The 23,638-nt window shown below is 47.2% G+C and overlaps 1 protein-coding gene across 2 annotated transcripts in view; it reads right to left on the bottom strand.

Moving 5' to 3' along the window:
* Positions 1–23,638, bottom strand: part of CRTAC1 (cartilage acidic protein 1) — a 181,688-nt gene that overhangs the window by 5,624 nt on the left and 152,426 nt on the right. For both annotated transcript variants that reach the window (XM_036737084.1, XM_036737085.1), the window contains exons 8-11: positions 17,262–17,398; positions 13,503–13,585; positions 9,357–9,457; positions 8,858–9,026 (exon numbers count right to left, since the gene is read on the bottom strand). In XM_036737084.1, coding sequence (XP_036592979.1) covers positions 8,858–9,026; positions 9,357–9,457; positions 13,503–13,585; positions 17,262–17,398 — 490 coding nt within the window. The remainder of the gene's footprint in view (positions 1–8,857; positions 9,027–9,356; positions 9,458–13,502; positions 13,586–17,261; positions 17,399–23,638) is intronic.

The raw sequence follows: 23,638 nt of genomic DNA, 5'->3' as shown, positions 1-23,638 counted from the left end.
TCACATTCAGATTCAGCACCTTTCCACTGCAACTGGAGGAGAAACCTTTGTTATCCGAGAAGTGACATCCAGAGTCAGGAAGAGAGTTGGGCTTTGAGTCAGGAGATATCTGAATCTTGGCTGGGACACACACTGGCTGTGTGAACTTAGACAAGATCTGGTGGAAGAAACTCTGGACTTGAAAGTCGGAGAGAATTACATTCAGGAGAGGCCAGGGGGTTCTGCTCAGGTACTTACTAGTTGGGTGACCATGGGCAAGTCACTTAATGACTCAGTTTTCTCATCTGTCAAATGGAGATCAGTCAAACAATCAGCAAGCATTTATTAAGTACCAGGGCCTGGGTTGAGAGCACTTGCAGGATCTCAGAATGGGCAGGAAGGAGTCTGTTTCTTCCTATCTCCCCTGGCCTGCTGCCAGGTTACAAGTTCTGCCTTGTTTCCTAGGCTGCAAAGTTATGATAGGAGTCAGTCAGCATGGCTGGAGTCTGGGGTACCAGGATGTGAATTATAGCAGGGACAAAGTCATTACTGGAGCATTGGGTGGGGCAGCAGTGGCTGTGGTCTATGACCTTCTCCAGGGCTATTGGTTCTGACAGACCCAAAGGGGCAGTGTTATATAATAGAAAGAATATTAGGCACTAGGGGCCAAAGGTGAAAAAAGATCATCAGCAGCAGCAGCCATTTGAGCTGAATCTTGGAGGAAGCCAGGAGATGAAGGTGAGGAGGGAGATTGTTCCATAAATGGGAGACAGGCTGTGCAAATTCATGGGGTCAGGAGATGGAGGCTGGGGTCACTGGATCATGGACTATATAAAGGAGGAGGAGGGAGTAAAATGGAAAAAGACAGGAACTGTCAGAAGGGACCTTGTTCTGAAGGGTTTAAAAAATGGAACAATAGCATTTTCTATTTGATCCTGGAGTTAAGTAGGAAGTCCCTGGAGATGACTGAATTGGGGGAGGGGTGCCACCTGGGCTCCCATCCAGGCTCAGCTCCTTCCTGCCAGGTGACCTGAGGCCATACAGTCCCTTTGCCTCTGTGGGCCTGGGTTTCCTCCTCCATATTCAATTCAAGGAATGTTTATTAAGCACTTGATATGTGTCAGGTTCTGTGCTGGGCGCTGGGCATACACAAAAGTGGGAGTCCCTGCTCTCGAGAAGCTTCCATTCTATACATGTATATAGATAAGTAGCTACAAGATACAAATAAAATAAACCCCAAATAATTTTTCTGAGGTTGGGGAATGATGGGATTGGACTAGATAGCCCATAGCGCTAAATCCCTGTGATCCTAGGATTGGACGAGGCCGTGTCAGAGCTGCCACTAGAGTAAGGAAGGGTCCCCAGGGGGGACTAAGATGGAGGCTCTGCCACCCAGATTCCCCTGAGTACAGTCCTCAGTACAGCCTAGGGCGAGCCTCTCCTGATGCTGGCTGCAAGTGAAGACCGCTCACCTTGATATTAAGCAGAGAGGACAGGGGAGATCAGGAGCAGCCCCAAGCAGTCTGAGGCAGTTACAAAGGACAAAGGCAATCGAGACAAACAGGATTGCTCTTTTCAGAAGAATTAGAAACAAAGCAGATGGTGGGAATATAGTTGGTGGAATATTTTTGCACTTTAATAAAGTCATTTTTACAGGGGGAAGGGTGGTCCATTGAATTTTCTTTCCTCAAGAGCTGAAGCTTAGATACTAACCCTGTCTTACTTGCAAAAAAAAAAAAAAAGAGCTGAAAGCCTGGACAAAAGGGGCCTTCTGTGTTGACATCTCTAGGGCAGGGAAGGCTTTCTTATGGATTGGTGGGGGCAGGGAAATGATTTGCGTTTATTTTATTTTATGTGTTGGGTAACAAACAGCAACCCGCCTCCACACAGCGAGGAATAGTCAGCAACCGAAGCTTAGGAGCTGAAACAACCATACAGAATGTAAAATATGCAGTCTTCTCCATTGTGTGTGTGTGTGTGTGTGTGTGTGTGTGTGTGTGTGTGTGTGTGTGTGAGAGAGAGAGAGAGAGAAAGAGAGAGAGAGAGAGAGGGAGGGAGAGAGAGAGAGAGAGGGAGAGGGAGGGAGAGAGAATGAGAATTCTTCACAGGCTGTAAGCAGAAAGCTAATAGATCTGTGATTGGCACTGACCCCAGGAGCATTCTGACATGGCTAGAAATGAGGGCAGAGGTGAAAAACCAATGAGATCAAACAGGCTGAATATTGAGAATGAACACACGGGAGAAATAAATCCCAAATCTAGAGTTTAAAGCAGGCAAAAGTCCCAGAAAGACTGGACGGGATAGTGATGTACAGAAGCAAAAGGAGATGGACAGACTTGTCAGAGCGAGGTTATTGTCCTTCAGAATCCTCCTCCCAAAAGGGGTGCTTGCATGACCCCCCTCCCCGAGCCCTAAGTATTGGAGGGCCTGAGTATCACATACAGTTAGATTTAGTCCTGGAGAAGCCAGCTGGGGTTCCCTAAAGGACTAGATGCCTTCAAAATGAAGGATGGATTACAGTCCAGAGAGGAAAGGCAGAAAGGAGTCCGGGGGACTTTTGGAGAACAAAAAAACTCACTAAATCAACAAAGCTGTACACAAAGATGAGGAACCGTGGACATAATGTGGCTTAGAGTCCTCAAAGATGGGAGCCCCATGAGGGGAATTCTTAGATGAGCTGCAGCACACAGAGATAGCTGTGACAGGATTCAAGTCACTGAAGGGCCACAGAGATGATCGATATAGAAACATACAGATATGTATGCAAAATACACATACAGGGACAGCATAATACCTCCACACAATGTGCATTCGACTCATGTTTACGTACACAGAATACACAAACACACCCAGCATGCTCGCCATACAACCTGTGCACATTTATAACATACACACAAAAACATATATGAAAATAACATACATAGTGCAATGCACATGTGAACACATGCACAAAACACAACTACTCAATAGAGTTGCATACATTTTCTTTTACACACCTGTAAGAAATGGGAGGAGGAGTTTTGTTTCCACAGAACTAAAGGTGTGCTTCCCTGCCCTCCCCCATCCCAGCTTTAGCAGAGACCAGGCCTCAAGGTCGGTCAGGTGAGAGGTCAGAGGCTCATAAAAAGTATGAGCATACTTTTTGAGAAGGCAGTCTGGGGAATTAGAGAGGCCAAACCCACTTGAACCTGTTCAAGCTTATCTAGGGTCTGGTCTTGGTCAAGAATCCAGGCCTACTGATTTGCATCATTTGCATATGTTAAAGAGGGAAAGTAGGGGAAGTAAAAGAATATAGTTTAATCCTAAACTAAGACAAGGAAAATCTAATTAACTTCACTTTTGCTTCTGTATCCTTATTACCCTATTTATATAAACTGTATAACCTAGGAAAACTATGTAAAAAAACAAAGACTGTAAACTAACCATGACTCTAGCAGGAGTGGAGGGAATGGTTACCCCTGCTCCTGCAGCTGTATCAGTGTGAGTGTTCCCGCGAGCACTACACCCGCTCTCCCGGGGAGCGTAATAAAATGCCTTCCTCTGCCCACTCTGGTCCTGAATTCTTTGGGTGTGAATGGGCAAATCACATGGATTTTCCTAAGGTCAAGTGAAGGGAAGCAACAGGCAGCGGAAGCTCGCCAGGCTTACTCCTGGATCTTGTCTTGGGGTGTCCTGTGATCCCCACTGCAGTGTTAAGAGGGCTACCACTCTGGATTTCCTTGGGGAACCCTGTGGTCTGCACGGCCTTCTTAAGGGGACATCACATGGGACTTCCGGCCCTGTCTCGGGAGCCTTGTGATCTTACTGCCATCCTAAGGGGCCATCACTTGGGTCTTCCTTAGGGTCTGACCCCTAGGAGGCCCTGTGATCCCCACAGATTTAAGGGATGGCTACCACTTGGTCTTCCTCTGGGAGTCCTGTGGTCTGTACAGCCTTCCCTAGGGATTATCACAGGGTTCTTCTTCAGGATTTTGGCCCTGCCTAGGAAGTCCAGTGATCCCCAAAACCACGTTTCTCACACACCCATTGTGCTTCAAAGAGATAACAGGTTTTGAAATAATTTCTGATGGATGGGAAGAGCAGGAGAGGAAAGGGTACCAATCAATCAAGATTTCAAACATCAGACTCAGTCTAACAGTTGGATGGCTGGAGGGGGGTTCCCTGAAGCTGCCTAGGGAGGGCCCGGACAACCATTTCCATTTCCACTTTTAGAGATTCCAAATTTTCTCTATAAATTGTAGTCTTTTCCTTCCTCCCTCCTCCTCATCGTTGCCATTCAATCATTCCTGTACTGAACAAATGTCTGGAAATCACAATTCTGTGTACTGCCAGGCCTGGGTTCCCCCATTTTTGCCTTGGCTGGGTCCGGGGCACTAGGGGAAAATTCAGTTGAGCCAGTGTGTGTGTGTGTGTGTGTGTGTGTGTGTGTGTGTGTGTGTGTGTGTGTGTGACAGAGAGAGAGAGAGAGAGAGAGAGAGAGAGAGAGAGAGAGAGAGAGAGAGATGGTTGAGAGGGGTAAAGCAGACCTCTATAGCACTTGTATTTGACTGAGGAAGACTGGAGACAGGGGTCATAGGAATTGAGGAAGCTGAGGAAGTGAGATGAGGGCATTCAAAGGAGACAGGAATTTGAGGGTGAAATAAGGTGGTGTGTAAGGCGTGGAGTTTACTGGGGAGTACGAGTGACCTGGGGGTCCTTTAGATGTACACATCATGTGGAGGCTCTGGATAGGATAGAATGACCTTTAAAGGAGAGGCAGTTGTTGAGTGATAGTGGCCGAGGGAGAGTCTGAAAGTGGCATGGGGGCGGGGCAAGGATTATATCAGCTTCTTCTCCTGACCCTGTGTGCCAGGGGGTGTGAGAGAAGGAACAGCTGGTGTGAAGGGGGTGCCCAGAGATGAGATGTTTTCAGGAGACAGGCTTCAGGAAGTTCTCGAAGGTGTCAGATTTGGGAGGAAGAGATTGAAGATCCTAGATTGAGAGATGGAGGGGACCTTGGAAGTTATCCAGCCCAACGACTTTACAGATGATGAAACTGAGGCTTGGAGAATTAAGTCCAATGGTCCCATGGGTGGTGGCAGAGCCAGGGATCCAAACTCAGGTTCTGACTCTAAGTCTACATTTCTGCTGTGTTTCACTAAATCCACTCTGTTTCCAATGATAAAAAGGGAAGGTCCTCAAAGGATGCAGTCAAAAGGGAGGGCAGAAGTGGATGTGGGGAGGGCTAAGACTGAATTCACTATGGGGGATGGCAGCTGTTGGCAGGACCAGGCTCTTTGACCACTGAACTCCACTGATGATCCTATACCAATATCTGGGCCTGTCACCTGACTTGGGACTGTAGGCCAAGTGGCTGGTGGGGATGGGTGTGGGGAAGAAGAGGAAGAGGAAGGGTGCAAATCTCATCCTGCTCCCACTGGTAGGTACCAGGAGAGGAATATGGCAGCCATGGGACCCTGAGGGTCAGGTGAAGGGGTGGGCCTGTTGGGTAGCTGGTAGTGGGAGGTGGGCAGGGATGGGAAACATAACCCCCCACCACATCTTGGTGATATTGGTATGTAATTAGTATCTGAAATCTTCTGAACAGGCTCTGCCCCAGCTGCCCCTGAAGCCCCTTTATTCAATTAGTGAATTCCTGTCCAGAACTTGCTCTTCTCACTTCTGACTTAGCTCCCCCTCCTGACTATCTGGGGACCTTCCCCACCCCCAGCTTTTCAGATCCCTTTTATATACTCTTCCCCCATTAGAATCCTTGAGGGTAGGGGTGGTTTTGTATTCTCAGTGCTTGCATACAGTAAGTGCTTAATAAATGTTCTCTTTGTCTCCTGCTTTTACCCCTTCGGCAAACTGCCTTTCCTTCCTTCCTGTTTTCCCTCCTGACCCTTTCTTCTGGCCCTAAGCCACATCCTCACTTTCCACATCAGCATCTGGTCATTTTGAACTCCAAATTCTCTTTGTGGGACACAGGCCTATAGATCCTGGCACGGTGACTTCCTGCCATTTTTCTACCTTTTATTTTTCCTCCTACCTCTCTTCTGTTCTCTCTCCTCTTTCTTCTAGGCTTCCTTCCCTTTTCTCTCCTTTCCTCATCTGCTTCTCTGCCTTCGATGCTCCCCTTCTGTCCTATGAGAGCGACTCTATGTCTCCATCAATCAGGAAGCCCGTGCTCCCTCCCAGGTCTGTGAAGGGAGCGCTCTGGGGATTTATGATGGGCCTCACAGACGCTGGGAAGGACACCTTCCACCAGTCTGTGCTTGTGGGGACTGCTGTCTGCCGAGTCGGCTCAGGGGGCATCACGGCTGCCAGGCCTAGAGCTGACCTGGAGGGTCCCCATTCCTTAAAAAAACGAACCCAGCCTCAGAGCAGCTATTTGGCCTAGTTCATTGAGATGGGACCTGATTTTTCTGAGTCTAAGGAATGTGCTTGGCCTCAGGGTGGTGGGGGGAGAAAGGAGGAAGGTGAGGAGGGGGCAGTGTGGGTGTGGGGAGGAAGCATCAGTTCCTGGGCCAGGAACGCATCTTTTGAGTCTTCTTTGCATCTCTTGAATTGTTATCTTTGCCTCAAGTCTCTCCCCACTTCAATCCACCCTCACCTTCCAAGGTAATTCCTCTCAAGAATAAAAGGCCTGGCCGTGTCTCTTTGGGCTTCTCTTTGAGCATCCTCTGCTCGGGTCTTCCCAAGCTGTCTCCTTTCCTGCCTCCTTAGGCTTTATAGTCTTCTGTTTACTCTACGATCCAGGTACAAGGGCCTTCTCGCTGTTCCTTGGCACATTTCTGTGGGCTGTGCCCCATGCCTGGAATGCTCTGCCCCCTCAAGCCTCAGATCTTCTGTGAAGGCCTTTCCTGGTTCTCCCGTTGACCATCAGCCAGTGCCTTACCCTCCCATACTACCTTCTGTCTCCTCCTGATATCTTAAACAGGCCTACTTATTTACATATTATCCCTCCCATTTAAAGAGAAGAACTCCTTGAACGAGTAAGTACCATGTTTTTTGTCCTTCTTTGTATCCCCAGGGCTTAGAAAAATGCCTGGTATATAATAAGAGCTTAATAAATGCCTGACTGGCTGAGCTCACAGAACTAGGGGGCTGTACCATTGAGGGGAAGGGTCCCTTCGGATTCTCTTTTGCACCAAACTACCACCGTTGTTTAGGGAAGAACACAGTGGATGAATGGTTGGCAGTTGATAATAACTGATTGTTGACAATGTTGGCATTATTTTATTAATACTTGATGATTGGTTGATAATAATAATAGCTTATATGACACTCCTGTACATGCTATACTGTATCTACAAAACACTTTATGCTCATGATCACTTTTGACCCTTTGAACAACTTCATGAGGGAGTCACTCTAATATAAGCTCCATTTTACAGATGAAGAAATTGGGGCTCAGAAGTTACATGACTTGCCCTAGGACACACAGCAAGCAAGGGGCTAAGCCAGGACTTGAACCCAGATCTTTTGACTCTAACTTTAGCATTCTTTCCATTGCATCACACTCTTTTTCAATCTTCTCTTCAGAGACTGCGGAGGCAGGTAGGAGGGGTGCCGAGGGCCTTTTTTAAACAGTCACATAAAGCAAGAACCAATTGGAGTCAGGAATCTTGGGTTCAAATTTTGCCTCTGATGTGTGTCACCTGTGTGACTTTGAGCAAGTCATTCATCCTCTCTGGGCCTCAGTTTCCCTATATGTAAGAAGAGGAGGTTGGACTGTATGGTCTTTGTGGTCCCTTCTGGCTTTAGATCTGTGATCTTCAGTATGGATTGTGGCTGGCTTAGGTGGGTCAACTAGCCACTGATGTGGCCTCCCCCCACATCTTCCTGATCCACATGGCAGACCCTAGTCAGCAAGGGAATGTGAAAATTGATAGTAAGACAGGTCTGGTGAGGGTAGAGCAGAGCCAAGAGATCTCTGAGTGATGACAGAAGGAACATCTGTAGAAAATCTAGCTGGCATGCCTAAGCAGCAGGAAGAGCTCACATTTATATATAGCTGCTTTAGGGGTTACAACAACCTTGGCAGGCAAGGAGGACTGTGGTTATCCTCCCCATTTTACAGCTTGAGAAACCAAGTTTCGGAGAGGCAGATTTCGGGTGGATGTAAAGACATATTTTACGACTCCGAGCCTTCTAGAAGTGGGACAAGCCGACTTAAGAGGCAGTAGGTTCTCTCTCACCAGTGGTTTTGGAATTGAAGTTGGATGAAGAGGAATCTAACTACTTGGGCCAACCACTACAAAGCCTGTACAGCTACTAGAAACTACTGTATGAAATGCATCTTCAGTGGGGAGCGAGGGGTGTGGTGGGGAGATAGACCAGTGGGAGCGTTGCAGTGCTAGGGGTGGAGATCTAAACAGCACCATCTGGGAGCTCCTCCTTTAACTAATTATTCTTGCTAACTAGATGCCATGAGCATGGTTTCTACACTTTTGTGTTTCTATTGTTTCTGTACTTGGGATGCATTGTAAGTGCTGTCAGGACCTTCTGAATTCAATGCCTTGGGGCAAAGACTCCACTGCCTTGTCTTAGTTACAGATCTGGTCAGTATTCACAGTAAGTGCTTAATAAATGCTTTTTAACTGACATTGTAGAGATCATCAGGTATAGATGCCTTTGAGGTTCCTTCTAACAGAGATCATAGAGGTTAAATGACTTGCCAATGGTCATAGAGCTGGCAAGTGTAGCACAGACCCAGGTTTGGAACCCAAGTCCCCCTAATGTACTTTGTGCTCTACCACCCTGCTTCTCATGACTCTCAGGTTAGTACATCAAGTGTCCTCCTCATCAGGAAAGTTCTCCTACTTTCAGCCCTGTTTACTCTCCAGGCTGTAACCCAGATCTCACTCAGTGTTATGCAAGATTGGTTTGGACTCACCCAAGCCGAAGTGTGCCACAGGTTCCATCTCACACAGGTAGCCCGAGCCGCCATCAATGATCCTCAGGTGAGCCCCACTCTTCTTGGTGTAAAGCACCACCTTGGCGCCCCTGGCAAAGGCTCCGAACCGGGTCCGGGGCACCACACGAAGCCAGTTGTTTTTGGATCCCTGGGGGTGGAGGTAGAGAGAAGAAAGCCTGGTTATCCTCTGAGGAGTAAGAGTAGCAGCAAAAGAAGTGTGCAGACAGCCACAGGGGCCCTGGTATGGAGACCCAAGAGAGACGTAAGGAAAAAAGAGAAGGAGGAGTAAAACCAGGGAAAGAAGGAATGGGCAAAAGGAAAATGGAACAAAGGAATGATCTAGAGAAATAGAGAAGAGTAAAGTCTTAGGATCATAGGATCATAGGATCCCTTAAGGGGGTCCAGAGTGCATCATTAACTCTTTCTCCCACACTCACCCCTGGGTCCCATGAGATTTCATCTGGAGTCACTTACTTACCTGGTTCCCCCGGAACACGGACAGAGGCTGTGCCATGGACTCTCCATGAGACAAGATCAAATCCAGCATTCCATCTCCATCAAAGTCTGTCACCACACCCCCTGTAACAAAGCAGACTTAACTCCTTGTTCTAGGCTTGGGAGGCTAGAGCACAGAAAGGTTGAACCTGAAAACCCAACTAACCCTAAAGATTGTGTATAAAGGGTTGGGCAAAAAAGTGGCACCAGATAAGTAGCTTAGGTGAGTTCTGACTGGTGATCCTTTTGGGGATTAAGAGTGCCTTTGAAATGATTGGCTCACTTCTTGCCCTAGTATCCTTCCTGATGTGGCTACTTAACCCCAATCTTCATTCGGAATTAACTCTGCCCCAGATCCTGGGACCAAGCTGATCCTGTAGGCCAGTGGGATGTAAGAACCCCATGAAGATACTGCTCAGGCCTCCGTATCAAGCCAGCTTTGTTGTTGGCCCTGCTCTCATCTTGTACTTGATTCTTCCTACTTGGTCCTGGCTTTGGAGTGGGGATCTGTTGGATGTGAAATCTACCAAACCCTCACTGCATCTATTGACCTGTGGGCATAGAAGGGGGGCTGTCTGTGGACCACGCTGGCAGAATGGATGGGAGAAGTCAACAGAACCCTAACAATAATAATAATAAAACTCTCTAGTAAGAGATTGCTAGAGTCATCAATAGTCATATGAGACAGAGATTTATCCGTGGTTCACAAGTCACCAAAGGCTGTCAATTTCAGTAACCCCAACCCTTTGACCTTCTCTTGTATATCTTTCTGTTGTTGAGTTGTGACTCAACTGGTTTTCTTGCTTCTAGATTCTTTTCTCTCTAATTTATTTTCCCCACAATCAAGATAATCTTTCTAATGAACTTCCCTGATCCCCTCCCCATTTATTTGAAAATCCTCAATGGCTTCCCATTGCCTACTGAATTAAATATCAGTTCTTGATCCCAACATTCAGTGCCCCATATAATCTGGCTTCAACCTACATCTCCAGCCTTTCCGCACAAATGGTTCAGCCAAACCAAGCTTTTTGGCCTGCCCCCATTTCTGCCCTCCAAATACTTATGCCTCCTTTACACCCAGGGTGCACCTGTCAAAGTCCTCTCTTTATTTCAAGGCTCAGCTCAGGTGCTCACTTCTTCCCTGTAGCCTTCCCTGAAACCCACTCCCCAGTTCTTCTGGTGAAAGTGAGGTCTATCTCCTTAAACACTTTATAGACTTTGCCTGGAAATCCTTTTATATTTAACACTTTCTCTTGTAATATGGTTCCTTGTATCTTTCTTTTCTTTTATCATAAGCTTCTTGAGAGCAGCTTTGTACTCCTACAGAGTGCCTTGCATGCTGTAGGTGCATAATAAATGTTTGCTAAAGGGTACTGATATTGCTGACCTATAAAATGACCCTTTGTTGGTCCAAACTTTGAGTCTCTTTCATCCATTGATTGATTTCTAGGTTCTGTGTATTGACAAGCTGCTTAGCTGCCAAAGTTATTTTCCTATCTATGGCACCCTCTCTCCTACTTAATAACCTCCAATGGCTCCCTATTACCTCCAGAATACAATATGCATAAATCCTCTCCTTGGCATTTAAAAGTACTTTACAACCTGGCCCCTGACCACTTTCCCAGTCTTCTTACACTTTACTTTCCCTCCATGAACTCTTATGATCCAGCTATGTTGGGCAGTCATGTCCTTCTCTCTGTGACTCCATTTGGGCTTTTCTTGGCAAGGATACTGGTTTTCCATTTCCTTCTCCAGCTCATTTTAAAGATGAGGAAACTGAGACAAACAGGGTTAAGTGACTTGCCCAGAGTCACACAGCCATTTGGGGTTTTCTTGGCAAAGATACTAGAATGGTTTGTCTTTTCCTTCTCCAGCTCATTTTACACAGGAGGAAACTGAGACAAGCAAAGTTAAATGACTTGCCCAGGGTCACGCAGCTAGTAAGTGTCTGAGGCCAGATCTGAACTCATGAAGATGAGTCTTTGGGATTCCAGACACAGCGCTGAATCCCCCACACCACCTTGCTGCCCTGAGATCCAGCTATACTTGGCCTATATGCTCTTTACTACACATGATGCTCCATGCATTTGTCCTGACTGTCGCTCATTCCTGGGTTGCTGTGTACCCTCATTTCTGACTCCTTGTTTCAACTCACAGCTCAAAGCCCACCTTCTGCAGGAGACCTTTCCCATTCCTCCTTAATGCTAGTGACTTCTCTTTCAGACAACCTCCAAGTTATAGTACATTTATCTAGTTTATAAAGAGTTTTTGTGTGTTGTATCCTTCATTAGATTATAGATTCCTGGAGGGCAGGAGCTATTTTTGCTTTTCTTTGTATCTCCAGTGCTTAGCTCTTAGCTGGTGCTCAGTAGATGTTCAATAAATGTTCCTTGACTGACTGATTGGCCTCTGCCCTTATGGTATTATGAAATACCCACCCAAAGTCACACAGGAGGTAAGTGGCCGAGCTGGGATTTGAACCCAGTTTTTCTGACTCTACATTCCACCGCCCCACACTGAAAGGGCCCCAGACCCTGGGAGGGACAAGGGATGGGGCTGGGTCACAACAGACATGGCAAAAGCCTAATGTCAAGAACTAAGGTAGAGTTACTCTCTAGGCAAAATTACTTAACTGTGTACTGGTTCATATGCAGGCAGCCTTGTCTAAAGCCTACATAATCTAAGGTAAATATAATCTATTTGTATTTATAATATAATATATAAGAGAATATATTTATAATATCAATATAAATCTATATAATTTTCTAGAGCCTGGAGGGGAGGGAGTCACACCTTCTTTCTGGCTTGCTCTTCTCTACCAAATGACCTAATAAATTTATTTCTAAAACTAAAAATCAAGCAAACAAACAAAAAACCAAGTAAGGCCCTGCCCACCCACCACCTCCATTAGCAGCTGCTGCTCATCACGCTGATGGGGGCAAGGGGCGCATGGCTATGGTGCTGCCTGGAAGCTCAAAATCCCTCCTACAGCCAGGAGCTTAAGCCCACCTGGATCTGCCCGGGAGCCTGCTGGAGGCGAGATCCACCTGGCCCGGAACCAGGATGACTTTCATGGCACCGATTAGCCTGAGGGTAGATGAGGGAAAGGCTGCTAGTGTTCTGGGCACCTTCCAGCCCCCTAGCTCATCCCTCCCAGCATCGGGGGCTATTTCATCGGGCAGTGAAATATGGAGTCAGAAAAACTGGCCTCATATCCCACTTACCACCTACGTGACTTTGGACAGGTCACGCCATTGCTTTAGGCCTCAGTCTCATCGTCGACTGTAAAGGAATGTGCTCATACTAGACGGCCTTGAATTTCCCTTTCATCTCTAAATCTATGATCCTATAGTCTTGTCTCACCATGTTTGAATTCTCCGTCTAGTTTCTAGAGCTCCAGTCCTCCCTGGTCTGGCTTGTTTTGCTCCTTGTTCAGCCCTAGTAATAACAGCTGATAAGAGATGGCATTTACACGGTTATTTAAGGTTGGCAAAGCACTTTACAGGTAGTGTATTATTTTGTCCTCACGACAAGCCTTTCAGGTAGGTTTTACCATTATTCTGGTTCTGTAGATGAGGAAACTGAGGGTCAGGGAAATGAAGGGATTGTCCAGGGTCACATGGCTAAGTGAGGATCAAAGGTGGAATTTGAGCCTAGGACTCTCCTGACTCCAGATCCAGTGGTCTCCCTACTCTACCATTGCCCAGGTATAGAAGGATGTAGAACTTGCAGAACCTCCCATATAAGGAACAGAAGTGGGCCCAGAGTCTCTCCACCATTTTGTTTTTCCCATCTTCCACAGAGCAGAACGCTGCCAGTGAACCTCAGTACAGAAGCCTCCATCCCACTACCTCCCACCTCCTGCCCTGGAATCCTAGGAATGGGTAATCCCTTCTTCCGTCTTTCTGTACCATAGCCGCCGAAGCAGCACCACCATCCCCCCTCTACCCAGCCCCTCCGTCCTTTCTCCTTGTGATCCCGGCTAGGCGGGCAAAGGGGGAGGGGGTGGGGAAGTCACACAGGAGGTCAATACCTTTGAGCCGCCCTTTACCATCCACCTTCCTTGTGAGATGTGGACAAGGGTGAGCTAGAAGACCTGGGGCCAGGCAATGCCCAGCTACTTTCTTACCTGTGCCCCGACCCTCAGGCTCCAGGGCATCTCCAGGATTGAGCTCTTCGATGAGGGGGTCAGCATGCTCCCTGCGGATGACCCTGTGCGGAAAGACAAAGCAGCATCAAGAACTAGCCTCTGGAGCAGGGGCTCTTAACCTGTGGTCTGCAGGCAGACAGGAAAGAAGATGGCATCCTTACTTTCAATGACTTTTGGTTTCTTTCCTTTGTAATCTTATGCATTTTTTATGCATTATAAACATTATCCTAGGCTTCCTTAGATTGTTAAAAGGGGCCATGACCCAAAAAAAAGTAGAACTGGAGGGGTCATCATTTCCATTCTGTTCATGAAACCAGCTGCTCCCCTCGCTCCTAACTTTTCATCAGGAAAGGTAGTAATCACAGAGGCCTGGAAGGGACCTCAGGTAGCATCTAGCAGCCCTTCCTCATTTTACATATGAACAAACTGACTCCCAGAGAGGAAAATGACCTGCCCAGGGTCCCACAGTGAATTTGGGGCAGAGCCATGCATTAGCTTCTCCCAGGAACTGTCAGGACCAGAGCACAAACATCCATCCTCATACCCTGTGAACAGTAGGTATTAATGTTGAATATTTACTGAGAACCACGGTGTCCTTGGCACTGCCTGGAATGCCCACACAGCACACCTCAGCTTGGCTTGCCCCACACTGTGGCTTTGCTTGGTCCTCCCTTGTTATGAGATTTCATTTATTTCTTCACATGTTGCTTTCCCCTTTTATAATGGATGGTTCGTAGACTGCCTGGGGAAAGACAGCTGATTGACAGTGAAGACTGAGGAGGAGAGGTGTCCTTAAGTGACCTGAGTGTTTGTAGGAGATTCTTCCCTTCCTTTTACAGAGGATGGAGGACAGAAGTGATTTCCTTAATGTCATTGGTCTGACTACCTGGCACATTCATAATGAAGCCACACAAATAGAAAGCAACCAACCCTATAGTCTTTACACAGGGGTCCCCCTCCCATTCCCTTACTGTATTTAGGGGGCCTAGCTGTGACAGCTGTCCATGCAATTTTTCTTTCTCCTTCTCTTTCTCTTAGTTTTTCCCTCTCTATTATTACTGACGCAGATTCTTGGCACCCGATGTGGACAGCAAATATGGGGGAGGACAGAAAGCCAGTGGATGGGCCACCAGAAACCTGCCCACAGGTCACATTTGGAGGAGGAGGCTGAATTTGATCCAGAAAGTAACTGAGAGCCCCCGGAGGGGGCCAAAAAAAGGCTTCCTGGATTCATTTGGTGCCATTAGCATTTTTAACGAAGATTAGAGAGGAAGGGTACTAGCCCTGGCTGGGTCCCTGGAGCTTTTGAGTTTTCTGTTGGAATATGTATATCTGTGATTGAGGGAATGTGTCTTTGTCTCTATTCATGTGATGTATATTTGGCCAAGGGTCCATGTTGGGTCTGCACATATGAGAGCTGTGCAGGCAATTTGAGAAAGCATTTTGGTACAATATCCGTGTATGTGTTTGCTTGCTGGGAACATATCCGGACTGGCTTTACACACAATGCTAGAATCTTTAACATACCTAATTCCTTTACGGATCACCCGTGTGCTGAATATACTTCAGTTCTTCTCTTACACTATTATTATGAAGCTAAGAGCCCTCAAAAATACTCTTCAAATATGCAGCTAGGAGGACCCCCAGGGTGGCCTGGAGCATCCAGGGTCTGGAGGACCAAGGAGAGTGTACCAGTGCCTTGGTGGATGAGGAAGAGGGTTCTGTCCAATGAAAGGGGCAGGTGAGAAGACCAAGCAGTGTGGTTGCTGGAAGGGGTTAAAACTGCCACAGGCAGCCAGCTGTGTAGTGGCCCCAGCTGTTAGACCCTCTCATACTCACCACTGTGTGCTCAGGACCCAACCATCTGTCACAGGGACCGTGGGCACAGCCGCTTACCAGGCAACTGGCTCCTGGGCCACAGCTAGGGGCAATGCCTCCAGGACTGCAGTAAACACTCACCCACGTGGGCAGCCATGTGCTTAACCTGTTCCCTGCCAGCCCCTGAGCCAGCCTGATGCCCCTCAACCTTCCCTAGGGCTGAGGAAGGGGTAGCTGGGCATTTGATTGGGACTGGGGCTTGCTGCTGGGTGGGGGAGGGCAGTCTGTGAGGGAGAAGGATCATAAGAATACTTGAGTTCTGGGGCCAGAGAGAGACAAATGAGATCTAGCTCTCTGCTCAGGGGCCCCTGGCAAGTGACACTTTATTAGCCAGAGAAGAAAAGCACGTCTCTGTTAACGAGCAATTGATCTTCTGCAATTAATCTGGAAGTCGTGAATAAGCTTTTTGCAAGGCACCTAATTAGTAAATCTGGTGCCTTCAGGGGGTGATTACATCCAGTCAGGATTGATGCTTTGTTAATAATTATATTTTAAAACACGCTTAGTCATAGCTCTCGCCTTTTATTAATAGTAGTTGGCCATGCTCCTGGGCTAGGGAGTTGGGGGTTCAGAGGAGCAGAGTCAGGGATCCGGGAAATTTCCAGAACCTACAGACCCTGGCCTCTCCATTCTTGGTCTTTTCCCTTTTCCTTAGCCCAGCGAGCCCCATGAGCTTGTCTGGGCAGGGCTCAGGGCAATCTCAAGCCCCACTGGCCTACAAAGCAGTAGGTAGGTTGGGCTACTTGGCACCCAGGGGCAACAGGACCGATTCTTAGGACTGTAGAAACACATCTCAGTTTCTGTTCTTCCCATCGAAAACACTCTCCTCTCTCACTGTGCTACTGAATTGCTTACATCTTCCCCGCCAGCATCCATAGAGGTCCATTTTCTTTCTCAATAGTTAAATCCTCTAAACCGTTAAAGTCCTTCCTGCCTCCATCATGTGGATGCCAGTGTTCTGCTCTCACTCAGCCTGCTTGGCCTTTATGTGACGCTTCAGCGTTTGCTGAGTTATCTAGTTATAGCCTCGCAACAACCCTCAGAGGTCGCTGCCATTATCACCCCCATTTTAGAGATGGGAAAACTGAGACTGACAGAACTTAGATAACTTTCCCAAGAGTCACAGAGGTTGTAAGTGTCTGAGGCAGGATTTCAAGTCAAATCTATCCCATACGCCACCCAGCACCGCTTTAGCAGAAGCTGCAGCTTCATACCTAAGGTTCCTGTCTTGATTGGTTCTTGATCATCTGTTGCTCTTTTTTAGGATCAAGGATTTAGAGCCAGAAGGTTATAAAATCTCATCACAGGGTCATAGATCTATAGCTGAAAGGGACCTTAAGGGTCATCTAGTACAACCCCCTTATTATCATTATTATTATTATTGGGTTTGTTTTGTTTTTGGAGGCTATCCGGGTTAAGTGACTTGCCCAGGGTCACACAGCTAGTAAGAGTCTAAGGTCAGATTTGAACTCGGGTCTTCCTGATTCCAGGGTTGGTGCTCTATCTATTGTGCCACCTTGCTGCCCCACAACCCCCTTATTTTACAGATGAGAAAACGAAGATCCATGATGGTTAAATAATTTGTCCAAGTAATAGAAGGAGAATTCAAACTCAGGTCCTCAGCTTCCAAATCCAGTGTTCTTTCTGCTATGCTGTTTCTCCATTATGAGACTCTCTGTCTCCCATCAATTCCTTTAAACACTTCCATCTCTTCTGAGTTCTATCTATCTCTTCTTCCTAACCTGGCATCCAGCTCACTGATTGGTCCTTTGCCCTCAAAAGAAGGGGATAGCCCTCTGTTCCCCGACACCCCCGCTGGTGTCTGGGGTGAAAGGCTGGATGCCCAGCAGAAGGGCCTACCTGAAGAGACGGTTGGCAGACGAGCCTCGATAGGCAATGTTGTTGAAGAAAACCTCCAGCTCTTGGTCGTTATCAAAGTCAGCAGCGATGACCGTGCGGACCGGGGATGGCATGGAGAACTTGGGAGTGGCAATGTCCTGGACAGCGAGACAGAGAGAGGTCAGGAGAAGCATGAGATCCGTGAGGGGCCTGCTCCTGCTAGGGAGGACCCTTCAATTTCCCTTCTCCCCACCCAGGGCAATCAGTCAACAAACAAACATTTATTAGCTGCCCACTTTGTGGGGGGCATTGGGCAAGGAGACCAGGGTATGTACTCCAAACAGTAGGCACTTGATGCATATTGGCTGAATTGAAGGAAGTGAGGTAGTCCTGACCCAGAATACTGTGCACGGCCACCGTGTGGTGGACCTGGGAGAGGCTCAGACTTGCCCTTAGGACATTGTAGATCATGGGGATGACCCATGAAAAGGACCTTAGAAATGATTTAGTCTGACTCTCTCCATTTTACAGATGAGCACGCAGAAGCCAGAGAGATGAAGGCACTTGTCTACGGTCATGTAGACAGTAAGTGACAGGTGGTCTTATTATAAATCCAGGGCTCTCTCCACCACGCCATGACACCTCTCACCGCTGCCTCATCGACAGAACAAAGCATTCTGCTTCTCCCCTCCCTGTGTGCAGCTCGTGTCTCTCTTGCTCTTCTCTCTCCCTCCCTCTTTTCTTTATGTCTTTATTTTTTAATTTATTTTTCCTTTTTAGTTTACGACACTCAGTTCCACAAGTTTTTTAGTTCCAAATTTTCCCCGCCTCCCTCCTTCTCCTCCCCCTTCCCCCCAATATGACATATAATGCTGTATAGGTCCTACATTAAATTTATTTACACAATCCTTTCTCTTTTCTCCTGCCCCCATTTTCTTTCCCCCTTGCCCACGTCTGGGGGCTCTTAGTAGCCCTTGGAGGCAAGGATCACTTAACTCCACTGGTGGCGCTCAGGACTGAAGATGTTGACAAACCTGTGTTTTGGATGATGGAGGTGGGGCAGGGATGCCCGGCTCTTTCTGGCTAGCAAGGTCCCTGCCTCTTCCAGCTCTGTATCCAGCACTGCCAGATGAGGGATTCTCCCCCACTCACAGTTTTAAAAGGGATCTGCCTTCATTTTCTCCCTTCCCCTGCATCACCAGGGTTGAGCTTCTCCCCTCAAGCTGGGGGTTTTAAGCTTTTACGAGTATATGTGGGACCTGCTGACTTGAGCTGTTTTCCTTGCTGCCTTAATCAGATAATCATTAATTATTCTGAATAATTAGCAATGCACATGGCTAACTTATTATTAATAACAAAATGAAGCATTATTATTGTTATTGATAATATGACCAACATTTATATAATGAGCCAAAGTTTGCAAAGTGCCTCCTTCACGATAACCTGGTGAAATGGTGGGGCCCGGCATTACTAGTTCCATTTTAATAATAACAGCTTTTAAAAATATAACGAATGACACTAATTTATATAGCACATACTACATGCTGCACCGAACACTTTACAGTGTTACCTCATTGGATCCTTACGATGACCCCGGAAGGCAGGCACTGTAGTTACCCTTACTTCACAGGAGAGGTTTAGTGACTTGCCCAGGGTCACACAGCTAGTACATGACTGGGGTTACATTTGACCTCAGGCCTTCCTGAGAACAGGCCTAGTACTCTATCCACTTTGACACCCAGCTGCCCATTTTACAGATAAGAAATCGGAGGCTCAAAGACATTAATTTAGCTGCTCAAGGTCATGCAGGGAATAAGTGAGCTGAGATTCAAACCTAGGTCCCTAGGACTCCAGGTTCAGTGTTTTCTTGTTCTACCCCTGCTGTGTTATTCCCTGAGATTCACTCAGCTGTGCTAGAAGGGTCTTTTTGGGTGGACAGAGAGATGAAAGAATGCCGGCCCATGTCCAGTCAGGGATAGACACAGACCCAGGATAACTGGGCTGGGACCCCTCCAAGCTGGCTGAACCTTCGTATACCATTGGAGAAAGGGATATTTGACTCTAGAGAGGAGCTTTTCCTTTGAGGATAGGAGGAAAGTTTGGGTTCCATGACCTTTAGTTTGGGAGTGAGGACCCTTTGGCCTGTTGCCTTGGAGGACTCCCAGCCTCACAACAGGCTCATTGGAGCCGAGCTCTGAACACTCCTTTTGTGCCCTCTGGGAGTCATATGATGTCCCTCTTGTCATTCCCCAGGCTCGTGCTCCGCTGGTCTCCCTGATGACTGTTGTAATGAGCCAGTGGATGGTGTGGCTGGCAAGCCGCCCACTGCGGAGAGGCCAGCCCCCTGTTACGGGAGGCCAGGGAAAGAGGTCACTCCTCATCAGCCTGGTAACAAGGCTGATTTAAAGGTTTGCTCCTTCCAGCCAGGAGTAGGCTATGAGGATCCATGGGAGCCTGGGGACCTGGATGCACAGGAGGCAGCTAACTGCCCCAAGCTTCTTTCTCCTGTCTCCTCATTGCTGCTTTCTATTCTCCCTTTGGCTGCCCATGGGCTGCATTGGTGCCTCATTCCTAGAACTTGGAAGTTCAATCTCTTAACCCTTACATATTACTCCTCATGCACTCTACAATCCAGCCAATCTCCCACCTCCACACCTTTGTCTGGGCTGCCCCCATGCCTGGAAGACACTTCCACCTCTTAAAATTCCTAGCTATGTTCAGAGACCGCCTCCTGGTACCCCCGAAATAAATTTGTTTTTACTTTGTATTTATTCATACGTGTGCATGTTTCCCCCAATAGAACATAAATTCATGAAGGCTGGGACTTTCATTTTTGCCTTTGAATCCCCAGGGTCTAGGACACTGGGTGTTGGCATCTGCCCTGCTGCTGTGCCCTCCCAAACCCCAGGTTTTACAACGAGACCCGTTGCTTCTTCATTGTCTGCCTTGCGTGCAGCTGAACCCTCCACTATGTGCTGTCTCCTCTCATTAGAATATGAGCCTCTTGAGAGCTGAGGCCATCTTGCTTTTCTTTCTGTATCCAGCACTTAGTACAGCTCTTTGTACATAGTAATTGATAAATAAATGCTTTCCCACTCATTCATAGTAGGCACTGAATAAATGCTCATTGGATAAATAAAAGAAACGAATTTAAGAACTCCAGCTGTTCTTAGAGCTCCCAGAGAGTGTTGGCTTTCTGTTTAGCTGTGAATCCAGAAGGGGCCAGTATCCTGCACTGTCAGACTACAGGTATGGTCCAGGGAAGGCAAATGAAGAGGCTTTTAACCACCCAGGGTCTTCTCCAATGAATTCTAGGAACTTTGCTGAGTTCCACCCTGAATCCACCATGTCCTGGCAAGGAATCAGAGGCAAAGGCAGATGACCAGGCTTCAGGATAAATGCTTTGGGCCCCAGGTTTGGGGAACCTGGAAGGGTCCAAAGCACCCTGAGTTACCTGTGTGAAAGAAACAATCCTTCTCTTACTGTTGGTGGGAAGCATCTGTCATTGTACCCCTATATTTAAAGCATTTTTGATGCTGGGGAACTATAGTAATAGGATGACGGAAAATCATAGAATTAGAAAATCACAGAATCTTAGAGCTGAGACCAGGGACCAGACACCATGAAGTTTAACCTGTGCCTGAAGAGGGATCACCTGTAGACCATCAATGAGAAGAGCTGACCTAGCCTCCCTTTGAAGACATCCAATGACGAGGAAGCTAATGCTTTGACTTGGGGATCATTCTATGTGTTATGAAAGGTTTTCTTCTGTCAAGCCTAAATCAGCCTCACTGCTCTTAGCTCTTAGTTCTGCCCCCCAGGGATGAAGCAGAGCCGGCTCCTCCTTCCATGTAGCATCCTCATCCCCTCTTCCATAGGACAGCCTCTTGCTATGCCTCCTTGAGAGGGTACCTGAGGGATGAGTTGTCAAAGAGAATATAGAGATGTGGGAGGGAAAGATGGTAACTTGAGCTGAGAAAGGTTCAATCTGTCATTGGGTTCAGGACAGGTCGGTCATCTCTGCCCTGCTAATGGGCTGAGAACTAGGGGTCAAGAATGATAGAGAAGGTCCAGCAGGAGCATGGGCTTTGATCTATAAAGAAAATGGTCTATTTCTGATGGGGAGAGGGAGCTAACACGAGGGAGGCAGACCCCAAAATGATGGTGTCTGCCATCGAGCTCACAGAAGGGATATTAGAGATTATATATAGACCATGGCTACTTTGAACAAAAAATGAAGACATGGTAACACTTCCATGGTCTAGGGCTATGGAGACCTTTTAGGGGAGAGTGAAGCAGGGTGATTTCAGGGCCAGCAAAGGGTGGTGTGAAACTTAGAAAAGGAGCCAACCTGACCATGGCAGTAGAGTTGGTGGAGTTGGTACCCAGAGTTTAACTGCTGCCCTTTACTGGTACAGAAAAATTTGGACCCAAGAGGTGATACTATTAGATTCTAGGCTCCACCACTAGGAGAGGAGAGAGAGGGAGGGAGGAAAGTGAAAGGGAGGGGGAGCAAGAAGAAGTAGGAGGAGATGAAGAAAAGGGAAGGGAGGGACAGAGACAAGGAAAAGGAGAGAAAGAAAGATGAAGAGGGAGAAGTGAGGATGGAAGGAAGGGAGGAGGTAGAGGGAGAGGGAGAGAGAGAGAGACAGACAGAGAGAGAGACAGACAGAAACAGAGAGAGAGAGAGAGAGAGAGAGAGAGAGAGAGAGAGAGAGAGAGAGAGAGAGAAGGAAAGAGAGAGGGAGAGACAGAGAGAGAGAGACAGAGACAGAGAAAGAGAAAGGGAGAGAGGGGGGAGAGAGAGAGAAGGAAAGATAGGGAGAGACAGAGAAGGAAAGAGAGAGGGAGGGAGGGAGGGAGAGGCAGAGACACACAGAGAGAGAGAGAGAGAGAGAGAGAGAGAGAGAGAGAGAGAGAGAGAGAGAGAGAGAGAGAGAGAAGGAAAGGGAGGGAAAGAGAGAATGGGGGCAGGGCTTTTTCTAGAATCCTCTAGTCAAGGAACAGACTCGTTTGCCCTTATTAATCCCTTTACCAAAAAAAAAAAAAGTACAAAGTTCACAGGCACTGCGGCCACACGATCGTTTGGAACCGTACTGTTTTCATCACAGCAAAATTTTCAGACTGGGAGGGAGAAAGTGCTTTCAAAATCATGTGCTTCCCTTCATGATTCTGAATTTCCTGGGATTTAAAACTGGAAGGGCCCTGTTTATCCCATTTCCCAGCAGATCCCTAGAAAGGAGTCCCTTGCATAGAAAGCTAAGGGCAGTGTTTGTCATGATGCCTGCTCATCCTTGCCCCTACGTTTAGAAATTCCTTTCCCCGGGCTGACTTAAACATTTGTTCCTTCTCTGTGGCCCTGCGATGGAGCCTCAGAGAGGGCCTGAGGCCTGGTTGTTTGCCTCTGATCATTATCTAAACTGAAGCTGTCAATGGGCTTGGGAGAGCAGCCAGGCCTTATCCTCTGTGTGATAGGAGCAAGTGTGGAAGGGATTGTCGGCATCTTCTAATAGAGAAGAATCAGGATCTAGAGGGGGCCTTAAACATTGTCTCATCCAAATTCCTTGTTTTTTATAGATGTAGGGAAATTCCCTGATATATTTTAATTTTATTTAAAAATTTTTAATGACGCCTTCTGTTTTTATATCATGTGAATTAGATTCATTTCCAAAAATATAACCCTCCCTTCCTCCTGTACCCAGCCAGTCTTTCCTTATTATTAGTCCCAGTAATGATAATAGTAACTAAAATTTATATAGCACTTTATGGTTTGCAAAGGGCCTTACATATGTTATTTTGTTCCCTTGTAACAAAGATGAATAGAGAAGAAAAAGGCAGTTCGGCTAAGCGACTGACACACGGATGACAACTGATGGTAGATTCCGTATTCTGTTGTTTCTTGCTTCTGCAGTGAAAGGAAGTGCATTTTCTTAACTCTGGGTCCAAGCTTCAACCCTCCCTCCCTTCATTTTAAAGATGAGGAAACCGATGGGCAAATGACTGCCCAAGATTACACGGGTAGGAAGGAAGTAGCAGAGTGGAGATTCCAACCTGGGTCTCGTCCCAAAGCCATTTCGTCACTGCTGTTGTTGTTCAGTCATTTTCCAGTCATGCCTGGTTCTTTGTGACCCCATTTGATTTGGGGTTTTCTTGGCAGGGATACTGGAGCAGTTTTCCATTTCCTTCTCCAGTTCATTTGACAGATGAGGAAAAGGAGGCAAACAGGGTTTAAGTGACTTGCCCAGGGTCACACAACTAATAAATGTCTAAGGCTAGATTTGAACTTAAGATGAGTCTTCCTGACTCCAGGCCTGGCACTCTGTCCACTGTGCCACCTAGCTGCCCATCATACCATGATGCTAACCCAGGGCCCTACCACTATGTTCCAAAGGAAGGGA

The sequence above is a fragment of the Trichosurus vulpecula genome, chromosome 8, assembly GCF_011100635.1.
Source record: "Trichosurus vulpecula isolate mTriVul1 chromosome 8, mTriVul1.pri, whole genome shotgun sequence".
Classification (NCBI taxonomy): domain Eukaryota; kingdom Metazoa; phylum Chordata; class Mammalia; order Diprotodontia; family Phalangeridae; genus Trichosurus; species Trichosurus vulpecula.
The sequence above is the reverse complement of the archived record's forward strand: the minus strand, read 5'-3'. Positions and strand labels throughout refer to the sequence as shown.